The following is a 19,976-nucleotide window of genomic DNA, read 5'->3' on the forward strand; positions in this document are numbered from 1 at the left end:
AGTCAGTGTGCTATTGGCCTCAGAAGCTACAATTGTGATTAATGCCTATTAATCAGAAAACTATAGTATTTGACCAGGAACATGTATAGATTTCAGATGTTACAAGCTGTTCAACTTCAGTGAACTAACTTTGAATGTTGGTATTTCTACAAAGACATTAAATATCTTCATTGGAAAAAGTCAGTTTATGAGTGTGCGAGGCTAATCAACCTAGCTAACCTAAGCGAGGTGTGACAATATTAACACAGAATTAATTTACTCATCATGGACCTGGACAGTTGATAAAATATTCAATTCTAAACTGGATATAAGACTCAGTATTGTCTGTAAGTTTGTAAAACTGTTGTATACAAGTCTTTATTTCTAATAACTGTTTATTATAAATTATATTACAATCTGCAGAGGTTAGGTGTTCTACAAGAGTGCTTGTACATTTATCCTCATGATAGAACTGGTTCATAAGTTTACACATCCTGGACTATATGGGTAAAGCTTAAGAGAAAAATTGTCTATCCCCTCCATGCCTTGTGTTGAATATGCTGGTGTGGTCTGCTTTTGAAAAAGTAGGTTTTTATGGTCACCTATTGCATTATATCGGGTATTGTCATTCCTAACACTTATTATTTAAAAAAAAAAAAAACTGTGACCTACAGTTTTCAGGCATGAAGTTACAGGTGACTCCTCTATTCTACTCTGTTACCTAGCATCTCTCAGAGGCTGGAAGGTCTGTCTTTCATCCTTCACCTGATATTGCTGTTTATGATGGGAAATTTACTGCTTAGTTACATCATGAGATAACTATGTCTTATACCCCTTATATCATGGAGCAGCCTGATTTGTCTTACAGCTGCAAAGAAGATGTATCTTTAGATTTCCAATGATTTGATCTTCTTTGGTATGTGTTGGGTTCACTGTGATCATTTTGAATAGCTCACAATTTTGTTGAATTTGTTTGATCCTCACTGCTGTTTTGACATATTTATCTTTTTTCCAAATTATCTCAAACTTATCAGCATTCCCCACATCAAGGTGAAGATGAATTGGATCTTTAGCTGACTTCTACCTTTGTAAGATTGTCATCTTTTGCTCCTTCTTTGATGTCTTTGCTTGAATTGTGTTGGAATTTATTGAGTAGAGATGCCTTTTTGGAGAGAGTTCATCTACCTGCTAATTTAACACTGTGAATTCCTTGTGGCTCCTATTATTCATCCCTTAATGTTTACAGTCATTTCAAGGCATTGGAATCATGAACTTATGTTGTCTGCATTCTTCCTTGTCATCATTAACCTTTAGACCATTTTTTTGGCTCCTGCTGTAGATTTAAGCCTTATTTTTGAGACTTGTGGCATTGATGACTACATTATATGGGTGGGGTCTATAGGGACAAAGTTACATTTTCTGGACATCTGGAATTCCTTCTCCATAGATCCATGGGTACTTCAGGTTATAGTGTTGGTTTTGGGCATTCATTTCACTTCTCCACCTATTATTCTCCCAACCAGTAGTTTGTCACCCCAAGCAGATTCTTAGAGTGTGGATCTTTATTCCAAGGTTATCAGAGAGTTGTTGGTCGAGGGGGCAGTAAAGACAGTCAATCCCATTCTTCCTAGATTTTATTCCAATTTGTTGTGTCCAAGAAGATGGGAGACTAGCAAGTAATCATCAATCTTTGTTATCTCAACCAATTCTTAGATCCTTCTAGTTTCATAATGGAGTTTTTTCTCAACCCACATATGCATTTTTCACTAGATTTGTGGATGTTGCTGATGCATATCTCCACGTTCCTATTGCAAAGTTATCCTTCTGCTATCTATGTTTCATACACAGAGTCAGGTTTTGCAGTTCAAGGCTCTGCCCTTTGCCCTAGCAACTACACCATATGTCTTCTGCAGAGTTTTTTTTTTTTCTTCTCATCTTCGTGCTATGGGCCAGTGCACATGTCATTATGCGGACAACCAGTTACCTCTGACACAGTCTCATCAGTTGGCAGAATGGCACACCCAGATTGTTCTTTCAGAAGCCACCAAGGCTGACTTTCTATCACAGCCAAATGATCCATTCTCTTGTTGACTCAATATGCTGTCCATCTGGGTGAGTTTTTTTTGTTTTGTTTTTTCAGCACATTTTTAAACAGATTCACATTCAGCTGCAGGATGTGAAATGGGCAGTCAGGATCTTACTGACATCCCCTTCTCCAACTGCATGGATGGTTTTCTATTTTTGAGGGAGGTAGGCTTCTCTTGAATATCTGAGCAGGAGCAACATCTCGAACTGAAACAACCATTGTTGGAGGACCCAGTGCAAACATTCAAACTTGATAACCTCCCTTCAGAAGGCTCCCTCTAGTACAGCAGTAAGTCTACAAATTTACAATGCTAAAATTAGGGGTTTGATTCCTCTCAGTGGGCTCAGCAGATGGCCCAATGTGGCTTTGCTATAAGAAAACACACACATGCATACTCACTTCCGAGAGTGGGTGCATATATTGGTGGTCAGTGTAAGAAGACAGTTATCTCCCACATCAGCAAGTGTAGAACCTTGTGCTGTTGAATGAGCAGTGATTTAAGGTATCAATATATTGAAGGGGAAAGTTATCTCTCCATCAATTCCATAATGGTCTCTTCCCTTTCCTAGCAATGGATATTGTGTTCTTGGGATGTATGTTTTTAAAATATATTTTTTACTGGGCTCACTCTATCATATCAACCTTCTGACTAACCATGTTTCAGAGATAATGGATGTAATAGCAGATCATCTGTCTTGGTTCAGCCATACTTTCCTGACCAAATAGATACTTCATCATGATATTTTCTGGTGGACTTGCTGTAAGTTTGGGACTTTAATGATTGATGCATTTGCCACTCATTGGCACTCTCAACTACAGACATTTTGTTCCTTGGTATCTCATCCTTGGACTTTGGCAATAGATGCATTCAGTCAAGGTTGGATGGAATTGCATCTCTGTGCTTTTCCCTAATTTGTCTGTTATCTGGAATTTCAGCTGTGTATTAATCCATTGCTTATTAAGTGCTGTTGATAGCCACAGATTGGTCTGCCCAACCATGGTTTCCTCTTCTACAACGTCTTCAAATGTCCTCCTCTGCCACTTCCTCTGTTGAGATAACCCTGATCTGAAAGTTTAATCCTAGACATACCCAATCTCACACTTCATCTTTGGAAGTTATGAGGTCCTTTGCACTGCATCAGGGTTTAACTTTAAATTTGCCCTGTATTTGTCTCAATTTACCTTCAGACTCCCAGTTGCCAGTTATCAACAGTAATGGCACATTTATCACTGATAGTGTCTCATGAGGAAGATGAATCAACTTGCCCAAGTATGGCAACCATGTTTGTTTTTTGGCATGGCCTTTTGACAGAAGTCTTGCTTCATCTACTGTAACTTGATATAAGGCAGTTTTATTGACCACATTTTGATATTCTGAACATCAGATAGTATTTGAATCCCCAGTGCTATCCAACCTTCTCAAGTTATTCAGTCATATGATTGTTCCAAACAGTCTGTTTTCATGACCCCACAGGGATATTCAGGTGGTATTACATGCTTTGTCATGAAATATATTCAAGCCTTTTGCCTCATGTACCATGTTGAAAGGGGTCATGGATCAACCAATTTGTTAATTCACATTCAAAAGTTTATTCATTTGCTTTTTTAGAAATTTACTCAATAAGTTTGATATCAAATTTAAGATTATAATTCACATTTTAATATTATATCTTCATTAATTTTTTTAACTTAAATGTAACTACTAAAAACTGAAATATCGGTTTGTATGTCATGTGGTACATTGAATGCAGTATTGTTTCAAATTAAATGTTTGTGATATCCAGTTACAAAGTTTATAGTTTGTTATGAACAAGGAACTCAAATCAGCCATATTGACAAGCTAGAATATAAAGTAAGAAGCTCTTATTTTTTGTGTTTACTGACTCAAACACAGTGGCCAAAACCACTTCTTTGGAAATGCTTATGTACACCAACCTCTGTCTATGATATGCGAATAAGCAACTGAAGTCTCAGGATTTTGCACTAGAGGCTTTTTCAGCCTTTATCAAATATTGAAATGTAGAACTTTTATTTTCATACTGGATTCGAACTGGTGAGGTAAAAGTTTAGTGAGCAAGGAATTTAATTTTTTTTTAAATAGAAAATCTAAAGAACTTTTGTTTTTATATCCTCCAAATTTAAAATTTGATAATGCTTAGTAACCTATGAAAAGCAGCAAATGAATAGTGGAGGATGTCAGGCAGGCTGATATGTGGATTTCTCACAATACTTGTCTTTCACATTATTCAAGCAGTCTGGCAATTTTTTTTTCTGAGAGTTTTTACATTTACTCTGTGGCCATTTTGACCAAATCTGCTGTATTATAGAGGGGTGATTATATTTTGTCTCCTCCTCTTGTCTCTTTACTTTCCAGTGCCCATAACCTTTTTTTTTTTTTTATTCTCACTGGATTCCATTGTGTGTAAGTGTTACCCAGACAAGTGTATTTTTATTTGTCTAATGTTGCACTAGCTATATTTACACTGGTTGCAGCAAGATCTCGAGATATGAATTGCCCCATTGCCCTTGTCGGAGCCTACCAGATGGGATTTCCATTTTATGCTGGACTATCATAAGTAAAGCTAAAAGGGATCATGCTTGTCTTTGCAGATCATTGGATTGAATAAGTCGAGGTCAATTTGATTTTAAAAATTTAGGGAGCTTGGTTTATCTATTTCACTGTTTCTAGAACACTGTTCCTAATGTGTATTACCTCCCAAATTCTACATAAGGAGCTAGGGAGTCATTAATACACCTATTTTTCAGTCATTAGGATAGTGAATAGATACTTTTCCTCCTGAGTGTTCAAGTGATTTCTTTCAATCTGAGTCCCTGAATGTTTTTCCTTGTTGTTGGTAGGAGTGATACAAGCTAATGTGAGAGCTTATTAATAATGGTTCAGATTTAAATTTACCTATCTGGTTGGTGTTTGTATGACTCTTCTTTTGATCATTATTGGATTATTATATTGTCCATAGAAGCAAGTCTACTATTTCCTCATAATTCTGAATGCAGAGTGATTCCATTCTGTAGTAAGAGTGAAATTGACAGACAATTCTATCTTCAGAGAACAACATAAAACAATATGTAATTTGATAGATGAAAAATTTGATTTTCTGTTGGTCATAGATAATGTAGAATTAAAGGTGAGAGACAATTACTAACAAATCCTGAAAAAGGGAATATGACAGATGTGGCAAAAGGGGCTTAATTTTCTGTTTAATAGCTTTTAACCAACCAAAATTGAAAGCTATAAGAATTGTGGTTTTTGTCTGAGCAGTGGCAACTGTAGTTAGTAATTTGTATTTAATTTTGTACTTTATATGAGAGTTGGTGGATAAGATAGAGAAAAGGATATGTGTTTGAAAATATATAGCACTAGGGAAAATTCAGAATTTTTTAAAAAATATTATCTTATAAAATTAAGAACTTAAACTTTATATATGATTGAAATATGTTTATTAGTTAAAATTTTATTCTATAGTAATTGGTATAACATAAACAAAAGGTAAATTAAATTTTGAATGTACTAAACCTTGTGACGTGCAGTAAAGGATGTCTGTTGCAATGAAGTTAGTTCATTGATTTTTCTGATAATCTCCACTATAGAGTGCATTTTACAATGAACTATAGGATTTGCAGATAAAACTGCTTGTGGGCCACTAAAGGTATGTTTTTGGGAGCCAGGTTGGCTCCCTTAATAAAGTTAAGTGTGAACCATGGTACTAATAGCCAGCCAAATGCATAAAATGTATTTTTTAAGAAAATATTTGATTCTATTTTGACTTCTCAATGAAAATATATATTTATTAATTCTGTTGTAACTTTACTTTTATTTAGGTGACACACTTAATAGAAGTAACCATAGTGTTGATTGACAACTCTGTTGAGAAATCTTCCTTATGGGAACACCTGACACTTTTTAATTTGAAGTCTTCAGATCAGCTAGAATTCAAGTATCATTTCAATTTACGTGAACCATTTCCTGAAGAGAGAAGAGCCATAGTGGAATCATCTAATTTAATGGGTATTTATTTCAAGTTAAAATTGTTTTTCAAACAACTTTGTTTATATAAATATTTTTATTCAGTTAAAAAAGCCAAATATTAACAAATTTCAACTCTTGTGATCTTAACTCTTTTTGCTGCAGACATGTTAAATAGCACATGTTATGACCATTTGTAGCTTTTATTAAATAATTTATTACTTATGGAATTTATGCCACTCAGTAAATGTTTTCACAAATATATAGTGCACTCTTGTTACTTTGGAGAATTCTCATTTTAAACACTATAGTATAAATAAGGTGATAAAATACACATCATGTTCTTGGAGCAGGGGTTATCTTATTTTTTTGCAAATGCTTTGTTGCTCTTGAGAGTGTCATATTAGTGTAATAAAACAGTATAACGTCAAATGGTGATTTGTTGCTTTACATTCAGCAGATTTCTACTTCAGTCAATGATACTAAAATAAACATGGAAAATAAATATAAAATGTTGAAATGCGAAACAGTTCAAACTCTCAAGAGAAATACTTTGAAATTTTGTGACCAACAATAAAGGAAAGAGGACACAACTGATCATCCAATTTTACAACTTTTCATTATACTTTGATTTTTTATTGGCTGAATAATCAGTTATATTGTTAGAGTTTTACTCAAAAAAAAAGTTTTATATTTATTTAGGAGAATTTGAAAGCTATACTTATAGATTTTGAGATTTCTGAGAAAAAGAAAAGCATTTTTAACCTTAATTTAAATTTCATTGTGCCATCAGACTAATCAAAGAAAAAAATTCAGTATATTCATAGACAAATCTTTAGTAAAAAAATACTTTATATTAAAAAACTGATTTTTTTTCTGTACAAATGACATATAATATTTATTAAACACCTCCCCAGTTTTGTGAAGATGCACATATACTGTATCAAAATTATCGTTTCCAACTGACTCGGTGTTGTGAGAGTTATGCACATCAGGAATGACGGTGTGTGTTTATTGACAATGAAATATGATATTTAACATCATCAGTATCATCAATCCCCCTTCTCTTCCATTGGCATACATTTCCTACATTCTAGATGGGTTATTGCAAATTTTTTTGGTCATTTGGTTTACATAGCCCAGTTTTGTAGCTCTGTTTTATTAGCACGTTTTAAACAATTTTTTCTTTTAATTTACGTGTATATACTGATCATTCATCCATGTTTATAACTTTTAAGTTTAATCATATTATTTAAAACATAAATATAATAAAAAGAGTAATTCCATTATCAAAGTATTTAAAATTCATATAACATTGTTTAAATGCACAAATGTTTTGAATATTTTCAGTATGGAAAAATGTTTGATTTTGTTTATCTATTCATAAATTTTTATTCTGATCTAACTACTGCTTCCAAAACACACCTCTTCTCATGCTTCAGCTTTACCCCAAAAGAAGTTTCTCTACTCTACCTATCTAATCATTGGTATGTGTCTTTCTTGTTTGCTCCAACCTTTATACCCTGCGATGTTGACTATATTATTTTAAAACCTGTGATTTTCTCCATTAATGTCAGTGTACCCCCCATACCAGATCTGCATATAAACTTTGTTACTTCCTATACACTTTTCTTAATAGTAGAACATTAAAATACAGGTTTTTACATGCTTGCCACATGTTATATAACTTTAAATATGCCTACACTTTGGATTATTTTTTTATCTGAATTATTAGGTTTTGAGTTTATTGTCTATTTTATTCAAGTTTAATAATATATGAAAAATTCCAGGACATTTTAATATATGAATCTTCACATTTGCATCTCTGACATGTAGTATCCTAGTGCACCAAATTTGCCACTTCTTGAGTCTAGTGTTTCCTGGACATTGAAGGGAGATATCTCCTGTCTGAAGAATGTCATATTCCTCATCAGAGAGTTTGAGTCTTACGAGGTCTTATGTTTCTCCTCCTGTAGGCTTCGAAGAGTAGATTGATGAGAATTTATATTTTATTTTTCTGGCTCCTTTTTTTTTGCTCAGATAGCTAATTAGAAGCCTGAGGGGGGGGGTCATTCAGCTGATTATCTATTCTTTCCACCTTCATCATGCATTGATATGCATACTGAGATTTGTGGATCACTTGAAAGAGGCTGCTGCCATGCCTTTTTCTCATTTATTGAATTAGCATGCCTCAGTTTTCTATTACTCGGAGAACCAATTTTAATCTTCAAAGGCTGGATCCCCCTCTTTCTCTTTTGAGGTTCTATACCTAGTGCCTCTATTCATCTTAATCTCACTCAGTTTTCCAGGATTTGACTGTCCCTAACAACAATTTTCCATTTTTCATCTTCTTTGGAACTGTTGTTTGAGACCTTTCATAGATTAATTGCTTAATTTTCAGAGCATCTCAATCACTTACTGACATCTATTTTGATAAGGTTATCAGCTTCTGCTATCACCTGGATCTCTTGGTTGTTTGTTGCTGGGATCTTTTTAAAAGAGACAAATGCATTATTTGAGGATATTCAACTTCCATCTTTGGCCTTTTAAAGGTGTTGGAGAAGCTCCTTTTTTCAGATTTTTGCAGTCATTTCAGATTTTCATGAAATCTTGGCTAAATATAGCCTGTTTCCACTTTTTTCATGTAGACACTGGCCTCCCACTTCTCTAACTGACAATTTTCTGTATTTCCTGTTTGGGTTTTCTGACCTTCCACATTGGTTCTGCATTCTATTGGAACACAAGGGAGATTATACCATTATCAATGAGCATCCTATGCTCATGTTGGGTGCAAATAATGGCAGAGGTTACTATCCTGTGAGGTTTGGTTGAGCGTGGACTTGACACTGACAGTTTGGGTCTACATAGGAGACTTTTACCTGTGATCAGCAGATCATTCAGGTTATTACCAGAGGGATGGTCCATCGTTTCATATTTCTTTCTCCATTATCTACCATAATTGCTGTCTTTCCACCTCCCCCTGGATTGACTTGCATCCAATTGTTAAAGGCAAGCTATCTAGGATATTCTGTTCAAAGAGGCACAGGGTGTGTCAAGTACTCTCAAAAGAGTTTCATTATCATTTGTTTCTACTGATCAAAACGATGGGAGATTGGTGATCTGTGATCAACTTTTCTTGTCTTAGTCATTTTCTCCAGCCTTCTTGATTTACTTCCTGGTGTAGATTCCTGTACGTGGTAAGGGGACCTCCCAGGGAAGGCTCTATTCTTTCAGGTTACCTCCTCTGGGATCTAAACATCCACCCACATGTTTGCCATGCATGATGACACCCATGAAGGGGAGGAGAGGATATTGGTGATTGAGGGGTCCAACCCTAACACACCACTTTGGTCTTGAATTCCTGTAGATGGGCAGTCCTTGGGTCAGTCGGCTGGTCCACTTGGCTAGGGTCAACCAAGTACCAGTGTTGGATATTCTCAACAGGTGTTGTGGACATTATATCTGATGCTGGTGTTTTGGTATAGTGCTCATGAAACCCTGGCATTGCTGCAGTGTCCTTGCTTGACATTATAATGCATCCCCTCATAGTGCTGCATGGTGGGTGGGGTCAGTGGGTACTGAAATTTTCCTTTTTTCCTATAGATCCTCCAAATGAAAACTTAAATAAAATAGTTAAAAAACAGTCAATAGGTAAACGACCACGTCTTGAAGACTCTGAGCAGCAATCTGTAACACTTGTACCACATTTTCTTATATTACATTCTCTTTCAGAAAAACCTTTAGGGCAAATGTCCCCCTTTTTCATTCAGAAGGGACTAGAGGGACTTGCTGGCTCTCGAAAGTTGGTAAAGAAGCTTTGATCTGGAGACATTGGTTGAAACATCCACATCCCCACACAGTGAACTCCTCTTGAATTCAAAGGCAATTGGGGATGTACCTGTTGAGGTTACCCCTCATGCTACCTTGAATTCCTCAGGAGGAGTTATTGTTGAGAGGAATTTGAAGAATGTCCCTGAGTCAGAGATTCTTGCTGGTCTCCGTTTGAGGAGTTTCTGCAGTGAGTTGCATCTCCACTTGCAAAGATAGAGTTACACTGCTGACAGATATCCTCATTTTGACATTTACATCACCACGTGCACCTGCTACCATCAAGGCAGGTTATCTAATTTGCTAGGGTACGGCCGTACATTCCAAACCCTCCTCGATGTTTCCAATGTCAGAGGTTTGGCCACTCAAAGACGTCCTGTCGTAGTTTCCTGACATGTGCTTGTTGTGATGGCAAGGACCACAATGCGTATGAGTGTCACACGGACCCACATTGTGTCAATTGCAATGGTTTCCACCCTTTCTACTTTTGCCCAAAATGGTTGGAGGAAAAAGAGGTGCAGCATTTGAAAACGACTTATAACACTAGTTATCCTGAGGCTCAGAAATTGCTGTCTGCCACTCCATCTCGGACGTATGCTGCTGCACTTCGTTCCACAACTACAGTGGGAGTGCAGACAGATCTTTCTGTGCATCCAAGAGAATCGTTTTCAAAACAAATGAAAAGCCTTTTAACCTCCATGGTTAAAAGGTTGATGAATCGACTTCTACACCCATCTCTGTTCCTCCCATACATTCCAACAAATCTCAAGATCCATATCTTTTGGTTTTAAATGCAGGTATTTCTTCTGATACATCTTTTTCTCCCACCCCACAATGCAAAACAATCATTCGTTTGTGTCCTCAGCCACTGGAATCCCCTTCCAACAACAAAGACCTGCCCAATCAACCCAGGGCAGGATCCATGAAGGTTGATAGACTTCCTCCAAATAAGGACAGTAAGGAAAAAAAAACATGGTCGTAAACAGAAGGGTTCTCCAGCCACTTCTCCTACCTGTCATTAAAAATGGCCACATTGATACAATGGAACTGTCAAGGTTTACGTTCTAATCTGGATGATATCAAAACACTGATTGCTTCCTACCATCTTGTATGTCTTTCCTTACAAGAAACATTTCTAAAACCTGCTGATACAATCACCAATCGGCAGTTTTTTCTGTACAGAAATGACAGGCTGTGTGATGGACGAGTACATGGAGGGGTGGCACTATTGGTTGATCAGCACGTGCCCACCCTGTCTTTGTCACGCAGCACACCCTTGGATACCGTAGCCATCCCTGTTTCCTTGGGTAATACCATCACTGTTTGTTCTCTCTACCTGTTTCCTGGAGAAACATATGATCAATCAGATCTTGATGCTCTTGTTGAACAGTTGCCGTCTCCATTTCTAATCCTGGGGGACTTTAATGGACGTCATTCCCTCTGGGGAAGTGCTGTTATTGATAGGAGGGGTCGCTCTGTAGAGCGTATGCTCTCTGATCAGAATCTTTCTCTTTTCAATACTGCTTCTTCCACTTCTTCATTATTTTCCCATTTTTCATGCAGGGTTGACAATAATCCACTAGGCAGTGATCATTTTCCTATACTTTTGAGAGAGAGTGGTCATGGTCGATGCCACCCTACCCACGTGCCCCGGTGAAAGCTGGATCATGCAGACTGGTCCACTTTCACTGCTCTCTGGCTCAGAACTTGATCTTGCCATCAATAGATGACTGTGTGGCAGTTGTAACTGACTTTATTATACAAGCAGCTGCTCAATGTATTCCTAAAATCTCGACACGTTTTCCACGATATCCTCATCCATGGTGAAATTCTGCTTGCCACTTAGCACGGAAGGCTCAAAAACGGGCCTGGGAGACTTTTCATAGATATCCCACACTTTCGAACCAAGTCGCTTTCCAACAGGCCCGTGCACATGCTAGGTGGGTAAGACGTCAAAGCCAGAAGGAATCTTGGATTAAATTCACAACTAGCATATCTTCTACCACCAGTTCCAAGGTCAAATGGGACAGGATTTGAAAGGTCAGTGGGCACTATAATTCTGTTTCCCTCTCGATCTTACTCTCTGATGGTCAGGAAGTGGCTGATGTCCGGAGCATCACCGATACTCTAGGTGAAAGCTTTTGCCAGGTATGTAGCACTTCTGCTTGTTCCTCCACCTTCTTGGCCATCAAGACTTGGGCAGAGCATTGACCTCTTTCCTTTCGAACTGACTGTCTCTTTGACTATAATTGTCCCTTTACACTGGTGGAACTGAAACTTCATCGGTCTGGCAGTATGTCTGTTGGACCAGATTATGTACACTATGACATGTTTCACCATCTCTCTCGTGCTTCTCTTGATTTTCTTCTAATTGTTTTAACCGGATCTGGCAGGAGAATGTTTTTCCTGATGCCTGGCACCAGGCTATTATCTTACGTTTCTCTAAACCTGGGAAAAATCCTAAGATTCCTTCAAACTACCATCCAATTGCTTTGACAAGCTGTCTCTGTAAGACCTTAGTGAGGATGGTTAATGCTCATTTTGTTTGGTTCCTCGAATCAAACAACCTCCTCTCGCGCCCACCCATTGTGGGTTCCGACGACAGCATTCCACCATGGACCACCTAATTAGACTTGAAACGTCAATCAGAGAAGCCTTTCTCAAATGACAACATCTTGTATCAATATTCTTTGACGTTGAGAAGGCTTATGACACAACATGGAGGTATGGCATTTTGCGAGACCTCCACATATATGGGTTACATGGCCATTTACCCATGTTTATTAAAAATTCTTTAATGGACAGGAGATTCCAAGTTCATGTGGGTTCGATGTTTTCCCGTTCTTTTGTATAGGAACTTGGGTCCTTCAGGGATGTGTTTTGAGTGTCACACTTTTCAGTATAAAGATAATGCCATCACTGAACAACTCCCTCTCACTGTTGCAAATGGGCTCTTTGTCAACGACTTTCACATCTTGTGTCAGTTGTTGAACATGAGATATATTGGGGGGCAACTACAAACTGCCCTCAATCATGTACTGAAGGGGACTACGACGAACGGCTTTAATTTTTCTCTCTCTAAAACCATTTGCATGTACTTTTGCTGCCAACGGGGTATCCACCCTGATCCTGAACTCCGTATTGGTGAAGTTTCGCTGCCAGTGGTCCCTCAGACCAAGCTCTTGGGGCTTATCTTTGACCGTAAGCTGACCTTTATACAACATTTAAAGCAGCTACGGGTCAAATGCACAAGAGCACTGAACATCCTCCGTGTCCTCTCTGCCGCCAGTTCGGGAGCAGATCGATGTTCTATGTTAAAGATATATCATGCTCTTATTCTTTCAAAACTCGACTATGAATCAATGGTCTATGGATCTGCCAGACCCTTGGCCTTAAAGATGCAGGACCCCATTTATCATGAAGGACTTCGACTCTGCACTGGGGCTTTCTGCACCTCCCCAGTTCAGAGCTTATATGTGGAATCTCACGAATCTTCTCTGCACCTTTTGCTGTTTGCAACTGTCTTTACTGAATTCTTCAAAACTTCACTCCTTACCAAAGCATCCCACCTGGGGATGTGTTTTCCTTCCTCAGTGGGCCTTACTTTTTCAAAACAGATCTGCCATTGCTCCTTTTGGCTTCGCATCCAGGCGCAATTGGATAAATTGGGTCTGTCCTTGGATAACATTGCAGAATCCACTGGTCAGCCCATCCCCCCCCCCCCCCCATGGCTTATTACAGCCCCCAAATGTGACCTTTCTTTAAGTCATCTGAAAAAGGCAGGTACTCCCGATTGGAAGTACCATTTTTTTATTTACTGAACATCTTTCAAACAATCATTTCATTCCAATTTATACAAATGGTTCCAAATCAGGTATTTCTATGGGCTCTGCCATGGTTTGTTGTGGTTCGGTGGTTGCGCAGAATCCACTCTACAGCTTCTGTGTTCAATGCTGAACTGTATGCCACATCTCTTGCTCTGGATCATATTGAAGCTGAGCAGTACTCTGACTGCACTATTTATACTGACTCCCTTAGTTCTCTGCTGGCCTTGGAATCACTTCATGTTGGCTCACACCCTGTTCTCACTGATATTCAAAACCAACTGGCTCATTTCTCATTAACATCTACTTCTCTCCAGTTTTCTGGATACCAGGCCACGTTGGTATTCGCATGAATGCACTTGCAGACATGACAGCTAAATCTGTCTGCTCTGGCACTATCACCACTGTGCCTATTGCGTACATGGACTATGGTCCTGTATTCAAGGATCGGCTACATGCCAGCTAGCAGTCGACTTGGATTGAGCAACGGGAAAACAAACTTTTCCAAATAAAACCCTATATTGGACTTTGGCTGTCTTGCTTCAGTTAGGATCGGAAATAGGAAATTCTGACTACACTATGTATTGGTTACAGTTTTTTAGCTCATTGTTTTCTTTTATATGGAACTGATGCACTGGTGTGTAGTTTGTGTAACTTCAAATCATTGTAAGTCACATTTTACTTTCTTGCCATCGTTACGACTCTCAGCAACGGCACTATTTTAAACATGTTCTGTCCCAGGGTTTGTCTGTAACATTGGACAGTGTTATTGGTGATGTTGACACTGTCCTCCTTGATAAAGTTTTTAGTTTATTAATGGCCATTAATCTTTTTAACCTCATTTAAATGTTTGATATTTATTCATTACACCTTTTTCATTGTGGTTCCCTTTTCAGAGTCTCAATCTCTCTAGTTCAGTTTGATATCGGAAAATGGCCAGAACATTAAATAACTCAACACCAGGACTGGAAAGGCCAACTTCAGGTGACTAACACTGCTGTTTGAACTACCCGTTAGTTGTCCTGGCGAGTTGTTATTACAATTTTGCTGCATGTCTTTTAACACTTTTATCACTTTACCATTTGATTATGGCTGTTATGACAACATAATCCGGAACCAGGACTGGAAAGACCAACTTCAGGTGACTGACGGTGGTTCTTGTACTTACCTGTTAGTCTTCCTGGCAGGTTATGATCATTACCATTCTGCTACAGGAAGTCCTTTACAACTTTGTAGACTGGGTGTCAACATTGGTTTTATGCCATTTTCTGTTTTGTTTATACCTTTGTTTCCTTTTATGAATTTTACTACATTTACTTTACTTTTACCTTTTTACAGGACATTTGGCTAATTTTTTATTACAATTTTGCTTTGTCTTTTAAAACTTTTCTTATTTTACCTTTTGATAATGGCTGTTATGACAACATAACCCGGAACCAGGACTGGAAAAGCCAACTTCAGGTGACTGATGGTGGTTCTTGTACTTACCTGTTAATCTTCCTGGTGGGTTATGATCATTACCATTTTGCTAGAGAAAGTCCTTTACAACTTCTCTTACTCTGCTTTCTCTCTTAACATTGTTGACTAGGTGTCGACATTGGTTTTATGCTTTTTCTGTTTTTCAATGATGTTTTGTTTTACCTTCATTTCCTTTTGTGCATTTTACTACATTTAATTTATTTTTACCTCTTTACTGGACATTTGGCACAGATAGCCTTGCTGCTTTGTGCCATAAAACACTAAATCAATCAATCAATCAATCAATTCAAACATCTCTTCTCTCTACAGATACTTTCTTTATGGACCTTTCCCTTGCTGGCCTTTCCAGCTTGTCATTTAGGGATTGTTGCTAAAGTGGAAGTGTGTTCTTATAGGAAAACAAAAAATGTATTTCTGATAATACTTGCCTACTTTCATACTCTCCGACCCATCCTCCTCACAGAATAACTGATTTCAGGTCTTTTAACTTGGATTCTCACAAAATGTGATTAGAAAGTAATAATGGGAAGATTATATATGGTTATGGTATTGGGTGCACATTGACATAGGTAGAAGGAATCACCAGTTTTAAATTGGTATGGGCAATATAGTGTGGTATAAAAGCTGGAACAAGCAGGGTAAGATTCATATCAATGCTTAGGTGGGCAGAGAAGAGAAACCTTTGTCAGAAAAAAGCTTAAGGGTAAGAGGTAGGTAATTATTGCCACATATATATTTTTGGTGTAGGAAAATGTTAACTGAAATCACAGTAAGTTGTACAACTGTGAAGTAATTTACTGGTGTTACCATGATGACATTCAGGAATTTTGTAGTAAGATAAAAGAAAAGTTTCTAATATATGTTTAGCATAGACATAGACAACATTTATTTTCCATTCAATTGTGTTTAACTTCGTCCATGGCATTCTTGTTTAAGTATTTATTTTTCTGGTATTTTATTGCTGTATTTCTATAGCTGATGTAAGAATCAACTGTGACATTGCTTGGTTTTCCAGAACATGGGTAGATATACTTTTGAATAAGTTTCTAAAGGATATGGGAATAAATTTCAAATTTTGAAACTTCAGGAAGAATTCTGGGGCTCTGAAAAGAGAAGTTGGTAACAAGAAGCTGTATAATGGCTGTTGGATTTTGGCATTGAAGCCATGTTGTTTTGATTGTGTTGTGAGTTAGACATGATGAAGCTTTGATTTAAGGTGCAATAGTAATGTGTTTAATGTAAAGAATATTTACTTTTATTTCAGAATTTATTGTGTGTGTGTGTGTGTAGCACATTGACACGAGCTTAGTTTAGAGGTATTGTATCATTACTTTTTGGTGATTAGAGTATTTTGTAATTCAACAGCAAGATCTGTCAAGAACCCAGCTAGTTAAGAGTGGTAAATGTTAACAATAGCTAATCATGTTGTTATGGCTTTTAAGAGGAATAATAAGAAACCATAAAGGAAAGCAAAGGAGAATGTTATGTCAACTACACTATCATATCCAGTGTCAGTATGGACTTTCATCTGGTATTGAGCTTCACCAGAAGTGATGACAATGTTTTGCATTTGCTACGACATTAACTCTGTTACTTGTGTTTCTGTTATCAAACTTTACATTGTTTTATCATAAAGTGCTTAATATTAATGGTTTTACTAACAATAATTCCTAAGTATTGTTAAACAAATGATAGGTAATTGTTAAAATTAACTGTTTTGCACCATTTATGATAGCTACTATTGTAGGACTGGGCATGTTATGGATTTTGCTGATTGATTAATCATCTGGATCATTTATTACATTTTTAATAAATGATTATTTTCATATGAAAGGTGTGTGTGTGTATATGTGTGTTTTGTTTTTTTTCATTAGTTAATTCAGTTTAGAAAGCAGATGAAAACTTTTTATAACATTTCTTTCAGTATAATACAAACGTTTGCTGTTTGGCATATCACTGCTATTGAAATGACCCCATATTACCTTTTTTTTTAACTTGTGCAGTAATTTATTGAGGTGTGTAAACTAAATTGTGAAAACATATTTTCCTATCACTAATAACAGTACTAATGTTTTTATATGAAACAACATTATTGCAGTGAGAAATTATAGAGTAACCTGGTATCCAAGTTATTTGTGTATGTTGTGTGAATATCATAATCTTAAAAATAATGTTTAATAATAAGGATTTGAATCATGAGACTATATTGAGGTCACTTAACTTACTCATTAAATCTACCTAAACCCTACCTGTTTTATTTTTATCTTAAATCATTTCTGTATCTAATCCTCCCCACACACCCACACATAAACAACAACTTATAATGAAGTAAGCTATATCTCCTGATACCATGAGAGTGGTATTAAATATTTAAGTTAGTAAAAACTACAAGCTTAATATTAAAGCTTCATTCCACATCTTAAAATCAGAGGCTGTTTTTATAGAAAAGTAATGGCAGTTCCATTCTATCTTCTACCTGTCAACTTCCCTGATGCAACTTTAATGGAAACATATTTTTGGTGTGATTAGAATTCATTGGTGTAAGACATTAACTGTCTTATGGAATGATATACAAGAGTAGAATAAGGGAAAAGCCATTGTTGAAAGCAGCTAGATCATAATAGGAAGGGAAATAAAGTTTTCACTAATACTGTATCAGAGTTAATAATCATTTTTAGTAAAGTGTGAATGACTTTTTTTGTCTGTAATAGAACTGGAATTACGATACCTTTCCTGTCTTTCAACACTATCTAGTTGTAAACAGAGTATTTACTTTAGATTTGTTTTTGGGCTAATGTTATTTCCATTCATTTATGAAGTTAAAGTTATTGATATATGTTTCTAAAATTCTAAGTAGAATTGATATCTTGATTTATTTGTTTATAATTTTAAAACTTTTCCAAGTCTTTTATGTATTAGAAAAAACTAATAACTAAAAACAGTTATATTTCATGTTAAACATTTTAGTTGGGTAGCAAGAAAATAGAACTTTTACCATTTTGAGGAAATAAAATGTTCTGACAAATTGTCATGTTGAAGAGGTTAATTTGAGTATTTTTTGATGCAGACTGCAGAAGAGGTTCTGTTCTAACAGCATACAACTTGCTATAACATCTGAGAAACATTTTGGCGATATGAGAAGTCTCGTAATATTTAACTATTGTACTTGAGTTTTCCAACATTTAACTTCATTTGCAAGTAGATATACATAGAAGATAATATAGTTAAACATACTTTTTCTTAGAGATTAAGGACAGCAAGGAAAAAAATGTCATTTACACTTTGTATACAACTTCACTTCATTTTTTGGTAGTTTTACGTGTACAGCTGTTTGATATAAAACTGTCAATTGTTTGTTTATCTGTGGTAAATGGTTAAATCATTTTTGCTCTTATTTATAAATATTTATTTATTATAAACTGTTATAAATATTTTGCAACCTCTTCATGGGGCATGGCATGGCCTGGTGGTTAGGGCACTTTAAATCACAATCTGCCAGCTATGGAACCAAAACTCATCACTGAACATATTTGCCATTTTAACTATGAGGATGTTATATTATGAAAGTCAGACCTACTATTCATTAGTAAAGAGTTTGTGGTGAATAGCTGCTTTCCTTCTCATCTGTCACTTGAAAATTAAAAATTGGAAACAGCTAAGTGGCTACCACTTATATTCTTCAACTAACTTTGTACAGAACTTGTATGAATAAGCAAACAAGTTTTACTTTAGAGACCAGGGAACTCCTTCCTTGCTGGTCAAATGAAGCAAGTTTCAGTTCTGTACTGATATTTTTTCCTAAATTGTTAATGCTGTTTTAATTTGTAGTACATTTTGATAGAAGTGCTTTCCTTTTTATCCTACACTGAATGTTTTTTGATGTTGAAAATTATTTCTATTTCTATAGACACTTTGCAGAATATCTCTGAAAATATAACCAAACTTGTGGATTACAGTGAGAGTAATCTAATAAAATTCACCTTCTTGAATCAGTTTCCAGTATTTGGCTGACTTAAAATAAGAAAACTGTATTATTTTATCTATGTATTAAAATTATTTGAATCTACTTATTAGTGGAAATCTGTTATTGTTTATTTTCTGTTTATAATATTTTTGTAATGTAACGTAACAACCAGTTTCCATACTTTAATAGTTTTGAAGTATTTAATTCCTTAAACTGTAGATGATGTCTATTTCTTTTTCTCTCCACTTTCTCTAGATTTAGATAGGAAGCTACATGAACTAGACTTAATGAAGAAATTAGGTAGTTTGTGGATGTACATCTTACCTACCAATATGTTTGAATTCAAGCAACCAACTGTTGGGTCCCATCGAGCTGCATATCTGCAATCATCTTCATGTAAGTATCCAGCTTATAACTTGTAACACAGGGTTGGTATATTTGTACTCATTTGCACTCATTTAAAGTCTTTATAGATTTAATACTTAAAACATTTTGTTAACAAACATACTTCTAATACCCTGGCACATTCAAGAATACTTGAAACAGGATAAAGGTTACACTATATGGAACATAAATGGCTGGATATCAGTTTTTTTTTTACTGATAAATCCAAATTTTGTATTTAGTGTATTGACAAGTAAACCAGGTCTGGAGACAGTGTGGTGAACATTTCTTGTAACAACATGTTACATAATGCAACAGGTATGAAGGATGATCTGTAATGGTGAAGCTTGTGTCAACATATTCATGTAATAAAGAACAGTAATCTAGCTGCAATTGGATATTTAAATCAGATTCTTCATTTAGTTTTGTAACTTGGCCAAATATCAG

General features: G+C 36.1%; 1 protein-coding gene across 4 annotated transcripts in view; it reads left to right on the forward strand.

The window, feature by feature from the left end:
• PIG-S (phosphatidylinositol glycan anchor biosynthesis class S) overlaps positions 1-19,976 on the forward strand; it is a 106,120-nt gene that overhangs the window by 15,087 nt on the left and 71,057 nt on the right. For all 4 annotated transcript variants that reach the window (XM_076460930.1, XM_076460928.1, XM_076460929.1 and 1 more), the window contains 2 exons: positions 5,906-6,092; positions 19,401-19,541. In XM_076460930.1, coding sequence (XP_076317045.1) covers positions 5,906-6,092; positions 19,401-19,541 — 328 coding nt within the window. The remainder of the gene's footprint in view (positions 1-5,905; positions 6,093-19,400; positions 19,542-19,976) is intronic.

Source organism: Tachypleus tridentatus, chromosome 10, assembly GCF_004210375.1.
Source record: "Tachypleus tridentatus isolate NWPU-2018 chromosome 10, ASM421037v1, whole genome shotgun sequence".
NCBI classification, from domain to species: Eukaryota; Metazoa; Arthropoda; class Merostomata; order Xiphosura; family Limulidae; genus Tachypleus; species Tachypleus tridentatus.